The sequence below is a fragment of the Temnothorax americanus genome, unplaced genomic scaffold (genome assembly GCF_048541705.1).
Source record: "Temnothorax americanus isolate GAGA-0224 unplaced genomic scaffold, ASM4854170v1 Scaffold34, whole genome shotgun sequence".
Lineage (NCBI taxonomy): Eukaryota > Metazoa > Arthropoda > Insecta > Hymenoptera > Formicidae > Temnothorax > Temnothorax americanus.
The window spans coordinates 1,504,679-1,522,110 of NW_027509485.1; the positions used below are offsets into that span (position 1 = coordinate 1,504,679).

General features: G+C 35.0%; 5 protein-coding genes across 8 annotated transcripts in view; 3 read left to right on the forward strand and 2 right to left on the reverse strand.

Moving 5' to 3' along the window:
• Window positions 1-17,432, forward strand: part of LOC143901521 (pancreatic triacylglycerol lipase-like) — a 196,989-nt gene that overhangs the window by 13,686 nt on the left and 165,871 nt on the right. The gene's annotated exons all lie outside the window — the stretch shown is intronic.
• On the reverse strand, window positions 559-4,193 carry LOC143901503 (uncharacterized). Its single transcript, XM_077413871.1, has 3 exons — window positions 4,029-4,193; window positions 3,617-3,848; window positions 559-3,554 (listed from the first exon to the last, which is right to left on the reverse strand). Exons 2-3 carry the CDS (start codon window positions 3,728-3,730, stop codon window positions 921-923), a joined length of 2,748 nt encoding a protein of 915 aa, XP_077269997.1. The 5' UTR covers window positions 3,731-3,848; window positions 4,029-4,193; the 3' UTR covers window positions 559-920.
• Window positions 4,688-5,377, forward strand: LOC143901487 (ubiquinol-cytochrome c reductase complex assembly factor 2-like). The gene is made up of 2 exons (XM_077413850.1): window positions 4,688-4,842; window positions 5,077-5,377. Exons 1-2 carry the CDS (start codon window positions 4,691-4,693, stop codon window positions 5,375-5,377), a joined length of 453 nt encoding a protein of 150 aa, XP_077269976.1. The 5' UTR covers window positions 4,688-4,690.
• Window positions 5,364-6,681, forward strand: LOC143901486 (putative methyltransferase-like protein 15 homolog). Its single transcript, XM_077413849.1, has one exon. The coding sequence runs from the start codon at window positions 5,364-5,366 to the stop codon at window positions 6,507-6,509; it is 1,146 nt and encodes a 381-aa protein (XP_077269975.1). The 3' UTR covers window positions 6,510-6,681.
• On the reverse strand, window positions 6,662-14,772 carry Pug (pug C-1-tetrahydrofolate synthase, cytoplasmic). Of its 3 annotated transcripts, none has more exons than XM_077413845.1 (13): window positions 14,685-14,772; window positions 13,433-13,504; window positions 12,317-12,652; window positions 11,184-11,276; window positions 10,940-11,081; window positions 10,724-10,835; window positions 9,333-9,898; window positions 8,942-9,245; window positions 8,653-8,870; window positions 7,923-8,386; window positions 7,421-7,673; window positions 6,955-7,140; window positions 6,662-6,876 (listed from the first exon to the last, which is right to left on the reverse strand). In XM_077413845.1, the coding sequence occupies exons 1-13, from the start codon at window positions 14,708-14,710 to the stop codon at window positions 6,787-6,789; spliced, it is 2,862 nt and encodes a 953-aa protein (XP_077269971.1). In that variant the 5' UTR covers window positions 14,711-14,772; the 3' UTR covers window positions 6,662-6,786. The 3 variants fall into 3 exon arrangements, with proteins under 3 accessions (XP_077269971.1, XP_077269972.1, XP_077269974.1); XM_077413846.1 differs by lacking the exon at window positions 14,685-14,772 and adding an exon at window positions 13,605-13,722; XM_077413848.1 differs by lacking the exon at window positions 14,685-14,772 and adding an exon at window positions 13,629-13,712.

Below are 17,432 nucleotides of genomic sequence, written 5' to 3' on the forward strand. Positions count from 1 at the left end.
AGATATTTCGCCGTTGCGACCGACGATCGAGCCGGTCTGTCTCGTGCGGTCGTCCACGGGGTGGCGACGGACACGAGCGACCACCTGATTTTTGCACTATCGCTGCGTCCATTTAAACTTCTGCGCGACGCGCGCACGGTAGTAGCCATTTAAATTTGAATGAGATTGACCACGCTGCTTTGTCATCCCGGCGATGTATCAATGTAGCACGGATGTCAATGATGTTGAGAGTTATAGCATGATCTTTCTGAGAATAAAATGAAAAGATTCATAATTTCTGATTGCACAGAATAAAGTCGGACAATTAAAGGTTGCACCATTTAATTTAGTGATTATACTGATTATCATGTATAATGTATATGAAGCAAAACATTAGATACTAGTGTTGAACGATTGAATTGTAAATAAACGCCGTACGCATCGATTTTACATCCACTTATAAAAAGAATATATTAAGAAATATATTAGCCGGTTGTTCCAACCTTTTTGGTAAACTAATAGTTAAATCATATATATGTCTTTGTTTATCCTTTACATTAGACAAAGATAGACATATGATTAAGGACATAATATTCTCACACGAATATATTTTGCACTCACATATAACTAAAAAACACACTTATTCGTATGCGTACAATAATTAGGCATTACAATGAAAATGTTCAATTCAAACACGTCAAAAATTAACATAAAGGTAATGTTGAACGTATAAAAACATTACAACCGATAGTTATATTGTATAAATGTACATATAAATTGAAACATTTATTTAGGTTATTTAATTAATGCAGTTGCTGCTTACTATAAAGAATGATAAAAATTGTATGTAAAATGCACAACATCGATATATTATTTTATATTATATTATTTCAGAATTATTTTTGTATCTCATACACGTTAACTGCATTACTTCTGCAACATTACGTGGATTCTAATTTACATTGTCTCAATTGTTCGCCGAGATGATCGTTCAGGTGAATTCTGATTTGCAGATCGCCATATTTTTTTCCGCATTCCAAACACTTAGTTTGGTTGTCCCCGTGTATCTTCCTGCGATGGTTTGAGCGACCGGTATAGCTACCGAACGATTTGTTGCAATCCGTGCACTGGTAAGGCTGATTGTTCGTGTCTTCACGGCGCTGAGGATCTCCGGTATCCCTTCGTCTGAAGTTCACGTTGCGGATGATCTGTTTCGTATTATGGTATAGTGAAACGTGACGGTACAGGGTTTTCATACCCGCGAACATCGTATCGCATTTCGCACATTTGTACTGTTTTTCCTCGTGCTTGCTCTTAATGTGATTTATTAGCATCTGTTTGACTTTGTATGGGGCTTTACATAAATCACACTGAAATACACGAGGGACAGTTTTGCCCTCGTGCACCTTCTCTTTGTGCGCCTTGAGCGACATTTGATGTTTGAACTTCTCCTGACACTCGTTACATTCGTACAATGGTTTTTGTTTCATTACTAAGGGGTCTTGACGGTCGAGTTGATGGCTTCCAATCACGTGATGCTTCAACATACGGAAGGTCGGTAACTCGCAGTTGCACACGGGACACGTGAATATTCGCGAGAGTGCTATGTTCTTATCTTTCTTCCAGTGCTTCTCCAGATGTTCATTCAAATTCTGCTTCTTGATGAACGCTTTGCCACATATCTCGCAAGTGTGGCGAGTGGAGACATGAGACTTCATGTGGAATTTCAGTGCGTGCGTAGTCATGCAGCGCAGGCCGCACCTCTCACATTGATAAGGCTTCTCACCCGTGTGTTTCCGAAGGTGTTCCTTCAGTCGCGCCTTCAGTTGAAACGACTTGCCGCAAACCTCGCAAATATGCGGTCTAATCCCTTTATGCACGAAGATATAATGCTCGTACAAAGCATTTTCCCCGCTGAAATCCTTACCGCACGTGCTGCAGATAAACTCGTCCGTGTTCTCGTTATGTCGCATCTCGTGGAACTCGAGTCTGTCCTGGCGCATAAAGTGCTTGCGACATTTTAGACAGTGATACCGTCGCTGTGATATCACTTTCGCCCCTTCCCCGTCGACCATCACATATGCACTGGCGTCTTCGCAGGAGGCGCACATTGCTGGATCGTTAATGGCATTAGGATCTGTATCTCTTATCAATTTTCTGCAGACAGTGCATTTTCGCTTTTGTTTTGTAACCTTCTGCGTCTGATTGTTATCCTCATCCGTTTCAACATTTACTACCAATTGTCTGTAACCAACGTGTCTGTATTTTTTCTGATGCTCGTTCAAATTTGGTTTGTTCGTGAATGTTCTGTTGCAGTTTAAGCAAGTGTACCGCTCTGGGTTCTTGTGCATGTGGATATAGTGCTCCCACAACAAGTTTTCATTTTTAGTTTCTTTGGAGCATATTAAACAAACGTATTTATTTATTTTGTTGAACTTGTGTCTGTCCATGTGAAACTTGTACTTCAATTGTGAATTATAACGAACTCCACACAAATTGCACATGTGTTTTAGATGACTTTTTGGAATGTCGATGTCATTTGGCTCATCTTCGTTGATGCACGCTCTTTCCGTTTTCGTCACGTCTCTTGTACTATCTTCTTGAGTCTCTGCATCACAACTGAAACATTCCGTGTCATTGCTTTCTGGCTGGAATGTTATCAAGCCAGCTAAACTTGACCTATCATAATCATTGGTCAATTCATTTTGTTCCGTCGCATCTAATTTTGTTTTTAATGTTTTCGATTCAGTAAGATTCTCATCGAAGTGCTTTCCTCTCATCGTATATTCCGTACAATTTTCCTCTTCATTTTCTATTTCTTCATTGAGACATACTACGTCATTGTTTACTGACTGGAATGTCAACAAGCTAGTTACATTTAATCTGTCGTGATCACCGTTCAATTCATCGACATCTTGTTTTATTGCATCTAATCTTGCTTGCAGTTTTTGCAACTTAATAGGATTAATAGATGTTTCAGTAGAAACGCCTACTTGATACTTTCTCTTTGTACCTTTACTCGGTTCACATGGTACATCAGTTTTTTGCAATGTAATGATAAGATTTGTATGGCTAGTATCACTTTTCGAGCTTCTATGTATCCCATTGATATCTTGCTTGTTATCATTTGTCACATCCTCTTCGACGATGTTATGATTCAATGACAATTCATGTAATTTACTATCTGTACTTGAGTTCTGTGTAGAGACGTTAACAAACTCCATTGTGTCTTCAAATATTTGAACATTTTCTTCTACTGATTCTACTTTTTCTATTTGATCCACAACAGTCAATAAAATGTCAAATGCATAATTACTATCTTCAGAATTGTTCTTTAACAAGAGTATTAAATCTTTGTTGCAATTCGGACAGGTGCATATCATATCACTCTGCAGTTTAGAAATTACCACATTTTCCAATTTCTCATTTCTATTGACCTCGAAGAAAGAGTTGATTTTTGTCTTGCTTTCCTTCGAACATGCCAATACATTTTGAACAAACTCATAATGACTGATAACTTTATTGTAACAGTCTAAACATATATGTTTCGACTTGGAATGATCATCTTGCGAGACCTATAAAAAATTGAAGATGCAGTGATATACTTATTTACAGTAATTAACTAATGCTGGCATACCTTGATTGGTAAAGTCTCATTTATTATCTGCGCCAAATTAGTTGCCTCATCAAAGATATACTTGGAATATTCGATATCAAGTTTAATACTACACAGACGGCACGTATCGTCCATTTTTGTAAATTCTGTGTATGAAACCTTCTCAACGTTTTAAGAAATAATTTTATATCTTTGAGAAATGTAACATTCCCATAGATATCGGTATCAACGGACTTTTTCCTGAGAATATGACCTAGCAAGGGAGAGAAAAATGATTTAAGAATTTCACGTAACATAAATTTTGTTAATTACAACTCTAAAAAAAGAAATAATTATCTTTGATCGTTCATATATGCAAACAATTCCTTCTAAAATGATTTAGCATCAAAATGTAAGTTAGACCAAACATCTATCAATCAGTTTTCACACGTACCATTTTAAGAATATCATAGATTCCATAATAATATTCTTGCGGACGAAAATGTTTAATCGTTAATGTTTAATTGAATTGCTATTCACGCGTACCGTCCTTCTTTTAAAAAATACCGAAGCGTTTAACTCTCTGCTGTATAGGTTAAAATAGATACACGTAAAGAAGTATCTGAAATATTCGAGCAGGAAGCGTGCTTTATCTATTTATCTAATTTATCTTTTAGGTACGCCATCTTCGGTCGGTAATAAGATTCACAAAGTTAGCAGTCGATTGATCGAAATTCCAAGTTAGCTTATGATTCTATTTTTATTTCCACAATTCCGCATTGTTCGAATAATTTCCAATGTTCGGAACAACACAATATATATATTAAACGAACTTTTTATCGGGGGATTACATTTAATTCCGCTAATCTTATATATTTTATCTCTAATGATATTGTCAAAAAAATATTCCGATTTTTACTTTTATTCTATAAAATCGATGCTTCGAGAGCGATTGCCTTTGAGATTTCGAAATATGTCGAGTCAGTTTTTGATAAATAAAAATATAAACATGATCGTATTATTATACTCAAAACAAAAATAACTTTGCTTTCCGTCGGTGTCATTCGACTTATCTACAGTCAGTGGCTCTTAACTAAATGATCGGTAGGGTAAATTATGGCAAACGCCAATAACGCCATCAAACGCATATCACGAGAACGTCACGCTTTAAAACCCTCTCCGACGTCCGACGTCGTCATGGCCGGTACCTATAAGAATTATATGAAATTGTTGGAATCGTGGCCGTTGGACAAAAGCAAAGCTGGCAGGTAATTACGATAAAACACTAGGCTAGGTATCATAAATGTAATTGTTTTGAGTGTAACGGTCATAAATTATTGGCAACGTATCAGTACTTGCTTCTAAATATATCATTAGCTAGGTTAGAATAATTCTTTACATTTTTCAATTATCATTGATGAAGAAGACGTATATTAAATCATTAATTTTCGCGGCATATTTTTGAGTTTTCCTATCGATCTGCTTGATCCGGTGGTTTTTAGAGACTTGGGACAGCACATTCGTGACCATCTGAAGATTGCATTTGTGAAGGGTGAAGCTACTAGCCAACCGAATCCGGAACAGTGTCATCGATATTATTCAAGCTTGAAAAGGCTTTCATCAAATCATTATGGGCAACTTTATAAACGCTCCTTGTTAAGCACTGCGAGTGGATTGACTAAGGAGCAATGTAATCTGGCGTTGACTCCAGAAATGTTAGAGTATTTGAAGGAAGACGATAAGGGAATATTTCGCAGATTTTACGGAACGATAAAAAATTTTGTAAAAAATGATAAGGATTAAGTTTGCATGCATTGCGTATAAGTTTGGTAAGAATGGGTGTTCTATTGATAGAACGCGAGCATTGTTAGCGAAAACTAACTTCTTGCGCTCAGTTAATGTGAGGCAATATAGTTTTGAATATGATGTCTCTGAAAAAGATCTTCATTTGCCTGTTATGGTACGGGAAGTACTAACATATATGGATCCGTCGCCAGACAAGATATACGTAGACATGACATTTGGTGCTGGTGGACATGCCACCAAATTGTTAGAACATTCACCCGGTGTAAAAATATTCGCGTTAGATAGAGATCCTTTAGCATACGAATGCGCAAAAGATTTATCGCAGAGATATCCAGGACAAGTAGTACCTTTGCTAGGTAAATTCTCCGAGCTACCGCAGCTACTTAAACAATACGATATTAAAGAGAATAGTATAGATGGCTTTTTGTTTGACTTTGGTTGCTCGTCAATGCAATTTGACGTAGCGAAGCGAGGTTTTGCTTTGTCGAAGGATGGACCGTTGGATATGAGAATGGATGGATTTCGGTGTCCGGAACAAATTACTGCCGCGGATGTGTTGGAAAGGGCAACGGAGGAGCAATTGGCTCGTATCATAAAAATTTATGGGCAAGAGAAGCGTGCTAAGAAAATTGCACGTGCCATTATTGACGTTAGATACATGTGTAGAAAATTAGAGACGACGAAGGAACTGGCTGAGCTAGTCGAGTCCACTTTAGGCGGTGAAATCAGAAGAGATAGTCTCGGTAGATTTTCGCATAGCGCTACAAAAACATTTCAAGCACTTAGGATTTTTGTCAATAACGAATTAAATGAAATTAATTACGGTATACTTCTTGCGCAAGTATACTTGAAATTGTCCGGCCGTCTGATAACGATCTCTTTTCACTCGCTCGAAGATACTATTGTTAAGAGACATATTTCTGGAAACATAACAGATAATGTGGCTAATACTGTCGCGTTAAAATATGCGAACCGTGGTAAGGTGTTTGATAAGGGCGAGGTTGAAAAATTGACGGAAACACCATGGAAAATGATGCATAAACACGTTTTGATACCTACGGCTGAAGAAATTCAGGCAAATCCGAGATCGCGATCGGCGAAATTGCGTGTTATTACGAAAGTTATATAATTATCTTTTATGTACAAAGTATTAAAGCTTGTAGTTCACATTTTTTTTATCAATATACAAACTTGTTGAGATGGTATACTTGGAATATGTATACGATATATTTATTTTAACAGGAGGTATTGTCACGCTGTACATAAATAATAAAGAATGTAAACTTTTCAAATACAAAAAATTTATTGGCGATTATATATTATTGACATATGAACTTCCTGAGGAATTATTAATACACATCACATATTGCGAAAATGATTCTTCCGTTGAAAAATAGACATTCAATTTAAAACAGGCCTTCTATTTCATTTGTTTCGCTATTCCAGTCCATATCGTAGATACAAGGTCTAGTAGAAAGGCCGGGCATCATCATGATCTGAAATGTGTGTTATATAATGAAATAACATAAAAATTTAGTAGATAATTTAATTAGCAATTCGAGAAAATCAGTTACCTCTCCCACCATGGGAACAATAAATCCGGCGCCGACTGAAACGAATATATCCGTAATATCGAGGGTGAAACCAGTTGGTGCACCTTTGATAGCTGGATCTCCCGTTAATGAATTTGACGTTTTCGCCATACATATTGGGAGTTTGTCATATCCTAACTTGTTGTAGTTCTCGATTTTTTTCTGCACCTATAACGAATGGCAAAAGTTTACGTATTGCGATAATTATATTGACAATATATAAAATGTCAGTCGTACTTAACGTGGCATATTAGAGTTCCTTATGTAACAGATATAATTATTTTGTTAAAGAAAAATCACGTGATTGTCGATACAAGTGTAATTAGAATTAGAGTGTGCTAATAAAATTTCTTTATATTGGAATATGTAAGATTCAGATATTTTTACTGATAATATTGTGCGGCAGTAGTTTACCAGGTATAATATAATAATAGAAATAATTGTTTACCTTTTCCGCGAGAACGACTTGGCCAGCACCGTATATCTCTTTGGCGATTTTATTAATTTTTTCTTCAATACTGTCCTCGAGATCGTACAACAATTTGAAATTACTATTTTCTTTGGTAGCGGCTATCAATGCATCCGCAAGAGCTATAGCACCAGCCCCACCTTCGGCCCAGTGAGTGCATATTACCGCATTAGTTGCACCGCTTTCCAACGCTGCTTGCCTAACGAGATCTAGCTCCGCTTGAGTATCGGTACTGAAAGATTAACATAGATGTACTCGTCTGTGGTTGATTATATTAATTTAAACATTATAATTTGTATTCACTTTGTTTATAAAATTTAGATATAAAGATGATGGTAAAAACCATCACACACACATGAAATAAGAATTATAACAAAAAATTTTATACGAATAATACAAAAAAATAGTACAGATTCTAGTGTTCTTGTTATTGTAAATTATTTGATTTTTGCTATCATAATTTATTTATAAGAAAACACACCTATGAGAGTTGATGGCAACAACTACGGGCACGCCATATTTCAGACCGTTGCTGATATGTTTTTGCAGATTTGGCAGCCCTTTTCTAACAAGTTCGATATTTTCTTCGATGTATTCTTTCTTTAACGGTGCCCCGGTCGTTACAGGCGGCCCACCACCGTGCATTTTCAATGCTCTGATAGTTGCCACGAGTACGACAGCATTCGGTACATGTCCGGAGGTACGACACTTGATGTCGAAGAATTTTTCCATGCCGATATCCGATCCAAATCCGGCTTCCGTTATCACAATACCTTGCGGTCCGACCAATTTTAGAGCAATAGCGTCAGCGATAATGGATGAACAACCGTGGGCTATATTGGCGAACGGTCCAGCGTGTACCATTACCGGTGTACCCTCCAATGATTGCATAAGTGTCGGTTCTATAGCATCTTTCAGCAGAATCGCCATTGCTCCCGTCATGCCCTGAGGATTAGGCAGATATTTGGACAAGCCGCAAATTGTTTTCCTTATTCGCAATTATGAAGGTACAAGGGATATTGTGAACGATGTACTTATATCTAATTGCAATCGTATGCGTGACTATACTTCAAATTATTTAAATTATTAAACGTACTTTAACAAGATAGATAATAAAAGGAATTGCTGCTTCTCTCATATGGAAATAATAGTAATATTGGATGAAAAATTTAGATATTCTTATACGTATATAATTTTATAATTATACTAACAAAATCTTCAGCAGTTAAAGGCTCGCCGCTTTTGCTAAATCCGACGACGATATTACCAAGTCGTCTCTTCATATCCTCGACACTGGTTGATAATGCTAGGATTGCCATTATTTCAGACCCAACGGAAATACAGAACGAGGTTTCTCTTGTCTTGCCTTTCTCGGTTGGGCTCTGGCCGATGGTGATTTTCCGCAAAAAGCGATCGTTAATATCCACCACTGTGCAAAAGATGTTATTGCAGATACAATATAATTTTTCGCGATATATTATTATTAAGTTCTTATCGCACCTCGCGTCCATGTAATATTGTTCGGATCGACGTCAAGTCTTGCAAATCGACGTTGCTCTTCTTCCGTTAATGAGTTCGGATCAGTTTTCGTGATGCCAAGTTTTCGTAATCGATTGAGCTGGATTTTCGAGAACTTCCTGACACCCTTAATACTCGGTACCAGCCGATCGTACAGGTTTTTGTCACCTTGAGTCGATTCATGGAAGTATCGCGCATCAATTTGCGCCGCCATAAGATTATTCGCGGCGGTAACGGCATGAATGTCCCCGGTCAGATGAAGATTGAATTCTTCCATGGGTATCACCTATAACAAAATCTATAGTTAGTTCATAGTAATAACCAGTAATTGGTCTTCATAATATCGTTATCTGAAGAAATTCCTCTGTCGTACCTGTGAATATCCTCCTCCAGCAGCTCCTCCTTTAACGCCGAACGTAGGCCCCTGGCTAGGTTGTCTGAGAGTAACGACAGAATTTTTGCCTCTGTGCGCCGTTAGTGCTTGCACCAAGCCGACGGAAGTCGTGCTCTTTCCTTCGCCAAATGGCGTTGGCGTGATGCCCGCCACCACGACGAACTTTCCATTTTGTTGATTCTTTAGTCGTTGTAGCACGCTGAGGCCGATCTTAGCCTTCGTGCTGCCGTAAGGACTAAATTCGTTCGACAGTAGTCCGATTTCTTCGGCTAGTACAGAGATTGGTTTCGGCTCCTGACTCCTGGATATATCGATGTCGCTTGGTACTGGTTTCACAGGATTCAGTTGAAGAGCTCGCAATTTCCATTGGACGTTGAGGAGCTTTTGCGCCGACTTTTGCGCGGATATCACGGTATTTTTCATTAACATTGCTACTGTCATCGGTCCAACGCCGCCTGGTACCGGTGTAATGTACGAAGCTACTTTAGCAGCTTCCTGGTACGCTACGTCACCCACTAAACGTTGTCCACTTTTCTTTGTGGGATCTGAAACGTTTTTAATGTCATAGTGATATTGGTCGGGCTTGCACATTTTTTTATTATGTCTCAAAGTTTTTATATAAAATTACTTCAAATATAAAAGAGAGAGAGAGAGAGAGAGAGAGAGAGAACTTATTTTAAAATAAAATTATACATAATTGTAAACTAAAATCATATACCAAAGTATCTGAGATGATAAGTTAATTCACGTATATTGCCTCATATTTTTTAAGGAATGCTTTATGCACTAGTGTTGTTAGAAATTATCGCGTTGCACACGCCGACACGCGTTTGTATGACGCCGAGTATGACGCACGTACTCGAACGCGACTGATCTTTAACTAAAATATCGACTATGTTTTCTGTACTTTTTTGTTCACGGTCAGAGATGTATGATGTAGTAATATGTTTTGTGTCATAATGAGAGTGCGAGCGAGAAAGGAGAACAGAAGGAGTTGGAGAGAAAGGGTGATAACGTTAATGTTTGATACAAGCATAATGTAATACAGATTAACACGTTCACAGTCTATACTTGCAATATATATGTAATAATATCTATTATAAGGAATTTATTAAAAGTTATAATAATATTCCGTCTTCTTGTACCATCGCTGATGCGATGCGTTTATATTTTTTTAGATTAAAAATAATGAATTGTAAACCACTGTAAACGTGTTAAGATCTCATTATATAAAAGACGATCGATATGTCGATGTTCTGAGGAATTATTCAAGACATTTTATACAGAATTCTCCGAGATATTAATTTTAATAATAGATTCTTTGATGAATTTGAATTCGGAATTGTATTTAAAAAAACGGAGCTGCATACCTGGTATAGGATTGATGCCGCAATCGATGACAACGGCACCCGGTTTAATCCAATCACCCTTAACTAATTCGGGTTGGCCTATCCCAACCACTAAAATATCAGCTTGACGCACCTGAAAAAAATTTTTTTTTTATATCATAAGTTTTCAGTAATACAGCTGTTTATTTTATTTTGTTTTACAAGTGCGAAGAAAAAAATCGTGAACTGATTGCTTACGACATCAGAAAGATTCTTCGTTTTCGAGTGGCAGACAGTAACAGTAGCATTATGCCATTTTAATAGTTCGGCAACGGGAGTGCCGACAATCTTGCTCCTCCCTAAAACGACGGCTTGAGCACCGGCAATAGCCACGCCGCTCCTAAAAGTTTGTTTTCTCAATTTAATGCGTAATTGCATAATGATGAGAAAAACTTCTTGCGTCGCGTAATATTAAAATAATTTACTGAGATAAATAACAAACCTCTTAATTAATTCGATACAGCCGTTCGGAGTACATGGCAAAAATCCAGACATATCGCCGATTGCAACTCGCCCTTCATTAATAGTATTTAGTCTGCAATTTTAATAATATTACATATATCTGGATGAATAAAACTTTATTAATATATATACGTTGTGGTTTTGCGAATATCATTGATAGAGAAAAGATTTTTGTGGAAATTATTATATTACATTATACATTATTTCTCTCTCTAAATCCCTAAAGCAGAACATATATCTGTCCAAATTGGCGCCTATGTATAATACTATCAAAGTGTTATGTCAAAGGGCACATTATTTCTGTTTTCTCTCTTGTTTATCACCGGCCAATGCGTTACAAAACTCCTTCGATATATCACGCTTTCGTAATAATCAATATATCAACAAGATATCTTCAATGACGATAAATTAATAATTATCAATAAATAAAATACGTCATATTATATATTTAAGTTGAGATTCAATTAATATTAAAGTTAATTATTTTTATGAAATATGCGAGTAATTTCATTTAAAGTAGAAAAATAAACTAGTAATAGCTAAATCAGATATTAATGAAGCAAATATTGATATTGTTAATTGAGAGAGAAAATATTTAGTTTGATTTTATAATAATTATAAATTTTTTATGTTATAGTTCTATAAGCTACAAGGTATCTCTTAAATAGTCATTCATTTTTGTTTCAATTTTTGAGTACATGATCTTTTTTCATCTTTACTATTAAAATAGAATATACTTTCTCAAATGGGAATAAGGATCTATTTTAGAGACACCCTCTGCATATAAAAAAAAAAGTTATTTTAAATAATAATCAAAATTATTCCTTTATTCTCGACTAACTGGAAAAAATATAAATAATGTGCACTACGTTTTGACTCTAGGTTTGAGTCCTTATCAAGTGGTAATCAAAAGACATCCAAAGATTACCACATGACGAGCCAATTTTGATGATTAGACTGCACTTGATAAGGACTCAAATCTAGAGTCGAAACGTAGTGCACATTATTTATATTTTTGCCAATTAGTCGAAAATAAAGGAATAATTTTGGTTTTTAATCACTGGCGCAGAGAAAGTTATTTTTTTATTTTAAATAATAATTATATATATTTACCCATCGACGTCTTTATCCGGCGATACTAGATCGGTGATTAGATGAGAATTGATCTTATTTACACTGTCAAGCGGCATTTGCACAATAATCCCGTGAACATTTGGATCATTATTCAGTTTGCTAACTTTGTTGATGAGCTCTATTTCCGTCGTGGTGTTAGGAAGTTGACAACGTTGAACATCGATCCCAATTTCACGGGCCGCGTTAGTTTTCATTTTTATATAGACGTTTGAATCTTCTCTCGCGCCTACCTGGACGATAGCTAGGCCGGGTGTGAAGTCAGGTAATTTCTCTTTTAAGGTGCTCACATCTCTGATTAGGCCCTGCCGGATTTCTCTATAAAGTTTTATTATACGCTTTTGTTAGATACGCCAAAATAGATTTGCATAAATTTCCTATTTTTATGAATAATTGAAAAGAAAAATGTTGCTTAAAAAAATTATTTTGTAAAATTAATTCTGTAATTCTTTTAAAGTTTAATAATTTGTAAAGGCTTCTATGCACTTTACGCTGTATGTTTATTATTTATTGCGGAAGATATATTTAAAGTTAGTCTATCTTTATAATTCGACTATTTATTATAAAGAAATATTATATACTTGCACATAATTAAAAGTCTACAGACATTTGAATTTCGCGGGCAATTTGTAGATAGTTGTAATGATATTATACGTATATTTTAAATATAGATATAATGACAACGAATTGTTATAAAATTGCAATACTTATATTGGGTTTATTACTCTACTGTTTTTGTTTTTATATTTTATTATGGAAGTACATATATTTTTTTCGCACGTTTACAATGCCACATAACCTCATAAAGACACATGGTACCGTGCAATGTGATATCTATATTATTCGCTTTAAAACATTCTATACATATTATCTAATACATTATTCTTATATGTTTTTATATATTCTGATTAGAAAACGTTGTAAATATTTTATATTCTGTTGATTAGCCTCAATATTTGTTTCATAACACATCTTTGTTAAATCGCTGTGTCACTGTTTCGAATATACCGACGAATGATCGATCGTAAAAACGAATGAACGACCTTTTCCTTTTACGAAACTTGACTTACTTGCTTGAAATAAATTAACGTCACTCACCTTGCCAATTCAACTCCAGATAATATAACTCCTCGCACGTCTGTCGACATGGCTCTGTTTAGAGAGAGAAATCTGAAAAATTTTTAAATATATATAACTAGCTGGTTTATAATCGAAATTAGATTTACAAGATTTAAAGATGTGATTAGATCGGTTAGCACTACTTATTTACATGCACAAATCTACGGATATAAACCTCTCTGCTTATTGACTGACTGGTGCAGATCAAATGGATCTCGTTAGTGTCCCTCGACCGGTTTACAAGTGGTTCCCGGACTTATATAAGGTGTCTTAAAAATACATATTAATCTAAAATTAATTTAATTGAATAATTTAACTCTTTCACAAGGAGAATAACTTTCCGTAGGTTTAAAATCTGATTTATATATATACAAATTTACTATCATAAAATATTTAATTATACTGTTTTTGGAGAAATTGTTATACAAATTAATTATGAATTATACGAGTTTCTAGTTATTTATATTTTCTAAATTCAATTTTAAGACACTGATGGCTTCAAGTAAAATTTTTATAATATAAGAGAAACGCGCGCACACACACAAATGTTTGGAGTAGATTTATCGATATACGTTTTTCTGAAGCACCTTATATATCTAGTTATCGTAGCCGTGTTACGTCACCACTCATGCTGTAATTCTTAAGGCCTTCACACATAAAATCGCGTAAGGACGTAAAACGTAAGCGTAAGAAAATCGACCAATCCCAATCAAGTATTGTACCATCCGTAATCCCAGTAGGGGAAAATACTCGATTGGGATTGATCGATTTTCTTACGCTTACGTTTTACATCCTTACGGCATTTTATGTGTGAAGGCCTTTATATGCGCATAACGTGCACGATTAGAAAACGACGCAAAATTACCGTCACTCGGAGAGATCAGAATTCAAATTCTTGACGATATTCTACGTTATTGAGCTTTGTTGATTCAGTGGTTCTCATTTTATATCGCAAACGTTTCAAAATCGTGTTTTATATTTATACGTTATAAACGTTTTATAAAACATTACCTTTAATTTTGAATTATAAGATGTTTGTAAATAAAGGTGAAAAAAATAACGATGATTTTTTTATTGTAACTTTCTTCGATTACCATTTTTTCGATTTTATAAAACATTTTAATAGAATTTAATATATGAATTTTTTAGCTAGAAGTAAATCCCTTGAATATAAAAAATTATTATTAATTAGAACAAAGTATGACATTGATTAAATAAATGTTAGCCTTACTTAAAAACTCCCGATATTCGTATCATGAGACAATTTGACGCAACGACTCGATGACAACTGTTCGTTTTACTTAGTTTTCGCTTAGATAGATGCAGCTTTGCTGGAGTGTAAAAAGTAATATTAGGAAATATCAAGTGTGTTTGCCAATTATGCATGGTACGATAAACTCTGACTTGTTGTACAATCAGCCTTATATTCAATAGAGCTGGCATAAGTAAGCCATTTTCATAGATTTTTACACTTAATATGTACACGTTGTGCAAAATCTGTGATACTTTTTATTTAAATATTTAAATATTTATTTAGCTGAAATGCATTATTTTTATAGATTTCTACACGTTTAATCTGTACATGCTGTGTAAATCTGTAGTACTTTTTATTTAAATATTTAAATATTTATTTAGCTGAAAATGCTGAAATGCATCATTTGCTGTTATATATACGAATTTGTACAATTATGCTATCATCGTTTGATCAATCACGCACAATATGTGAGGTGCATATTTAAATAAATCACTCGTTATCTCGTACGCCATAGACGATACTTCATTGTAATCAAAATCTATCTATTATATAGACATAATGGCATTGAACGCATTTTTGTTTCTTCTTCAATGATTATCTAATCTTCTTAGGATCGCGAAAATATGTTTATTAGTAAAACATGATAATAAATATAAATAAATCCTTTTTGCAGTATTTATATATTGCATCACAAATAGAAATAAATATAAAAGAATTATTTTTATAGCAATTAAAATTAGATGTTAAAAAATAATGACTATCGGTTTTTTAATATGTAATTAGTTTTCTGAATTAGAGACATTATTAATATTTGATATACAGCTATTTTGCACAAAAAGTGATATAAATACAGTTAAAGCGTGATTGAAGAATTTGTATCCAATCGAATGAATTCTGATTCGGTTCAGCGGCAATGCAAAGAGAATTTACTTAGAATTTAGTCGATTTACCAACAGTCCGTGTTGGGTATCATCGTCTTCATCTCTTCGTGCCAGTGATTGGCGGATCTGTAATATCGTTAGGCCGCGGTTTTGATCGGCCACTGGTGCAGTCTTGCCGCTGGAGAACAGAACAATCGTTGAAGATTAGTGAGATTAACCAAGATCCTCTTTCCGCCTGGACTGTTTATTCGCTGAAAGACTGCGAGTCTGAGAAAGAACAGTGATTTTGGCCATCGTACGCTTTGACATAAACTTATTCCTAAAATTCGGGAAAAATCTTTAATGCAAATTCTTTCTCTCTTTCTCTTTCTTATATTTATGCATAAGCTTCATCACAAAATTTCTTTCTCTTTCTGCGATAATAATCTTTAGTTTTAATTGTTTTTTTATTTAAAAAATTAGATTTTTATTTTCATTATTTGGGGAAGTTAGTTAATTGATTTTATAGATTTGAAAGTTGTAGAAAAGTAGAATTTAAAATAGAATAGAATTTAGATGTTAAAATTAATTTCGTTATACATATAGTTCAGATATACAGAAGGTATAATAATTTTGACATATATATATAATATATATATATATATATATATATATATATATGCATTGTATACTTAATACAAATACTTAATATTTCTTGCCAATTACGCGTTATCTGATAGATATTATATACTTACATTCAGCTAAACCAGAATTGCTTTATAATATATTAAATTCTAAATGTAGCTGTTTATAATAATATCGATGCAGTCTTTTTTAATTTTTAAAGTATAGAAAGATTAATTAAATTAAAACATTTTTAGATTGCGTCAAATGATTAATAACGTTTAGCAAGATACTGTCATTAGTTTCACTATATCGTTGTGATGGATCTAACTTAAGATAAGATACATCTAGGTTGTCGAAACGCTTGTCCCTCACGGCGCATCGATCTCATACTCCTCCGAGACGCGTTCGAATCGTTCTAAGTTCCGACGATCTCCTGGACGACCTTCGGCAGCGTTGCGCCTTGCGGCCCTTTTGCTCGTAACTTAAGCTTAATTAATTCCAAGTCGCAGCGGCTAGATCACATGGAAATTGGCGGTTTATGCGAAATTGTCAGATCGATGCTGGCAATCGGCAGTCATAATTGCTTGACGCTAGTTTCGCGTATAGGACTCCATAATTTAGCCGCCCCGCTTTCGAGGAAATCCCACGGGTGCTTATCGTCTTTGCTGGTTGGATGAAGGCGCTCTCTCTCTCTCTCTCTCTCTCTCTCTTTCTTCCCCCCCTCCCTTCTTCCCCCTCTCTCTCTCTTTCTTACTCACTCACCCTCTCTCACTGATACTCTTATTGTGTCGTTCTTTCAACTACACTCTCATTCTTCTTCTCCCTCTTTTCAACGATTCCATCTCAATTCGCGAATCTTGCCAACGACCATTTCGCACGAAAATAGATACCGTGCCACGAGACATGTCTTCCGAATTTAGCTATTCTTTTTAACTACCCTTCAAACTACTTCATCGACTTAATGCTACATTTCCGTTGTTATATGTTTCCGGGCGAATCTGAAAGTAGTTGCTTATACAGATTAGATGGTCCAGCTGCTAGTAGGCTGACCGGTTTGAAAAGAGAACTAGAATCAAAACCGGAATCGCAATAAAAATCTTTGTAGAAGACAGAATATAATGAAACAAGTTTTTTTTAACGTTTTCGACTTCTTTGATCATTATAAAATCTGAATATTTTTAAATAATTTGCTCGGAATTGTTCGGTAATTATTGTACGAGTTAGAACGTATAAAGAA

What these genes read in the sequence shown, in the direction of transcription:
- LOC143901486 (XM_077413849.1), top strand. Translation starts at nt 5,364, where the DNA reads ATGATAAGGATTAAGTTTGCATGCATTGCGTATAAGTTTGGTAAGAAT.
- Pug (XM_077413845.1), bottom strand. Translation starts at nt 14,710, where the DNA reads ATGATACGAATATCGGGAGTTTTTAA. An exon ending in CGGCATCAATCCTATACCAG is followed by an intron (nt 9,899 to 10,723) that starts GTATGCAGCTCC and finishes AAAACGTTTCAG; the next exon opens with ATCCCACAAAGAAAAGTGGA. An exon ending in CTGGAGGAGGATATTCACAG is followed by an intron (nt 9,246 to 9,332) that starts GTACGACAGAGG and finishes ATTTTGTTATAG; the next exon opens with GTGATACCCATGGAAGAATT.
- LOC143901503 (XM_077413871.1), bottom strand. Translation starts at nt 3,730, where the DNA reads ATGGACGATACGTGCCGTCTGTGTAGTATTAAACTTGATATCGAATAT. An exon ending in ATGAGACTTTACCAATCAAG is followed by an intron (nt 3,555 to 3,616) that starts GTATGCCAGCAT and finishes AATTTTTTATAG; the next exon opens with GTCTCGCAAGATGATCATTC.
- LOC143901487 (XM_077413850.1), top strand. Translation starts at nt 4,691, where the DNA reads ATGGCAAACGCCAATAACGCCATCAAACGCATATCACGAGAACGTCAC. An exon ending in GACAAAAGCAAAGCTGGCAG is followed by an intron (nt 4,843 to 5,076) that starts GTAATTACGATA and finishes GGTGGTTTTTAG; the next exon opens with AGACTTGGGACAGCACATTC.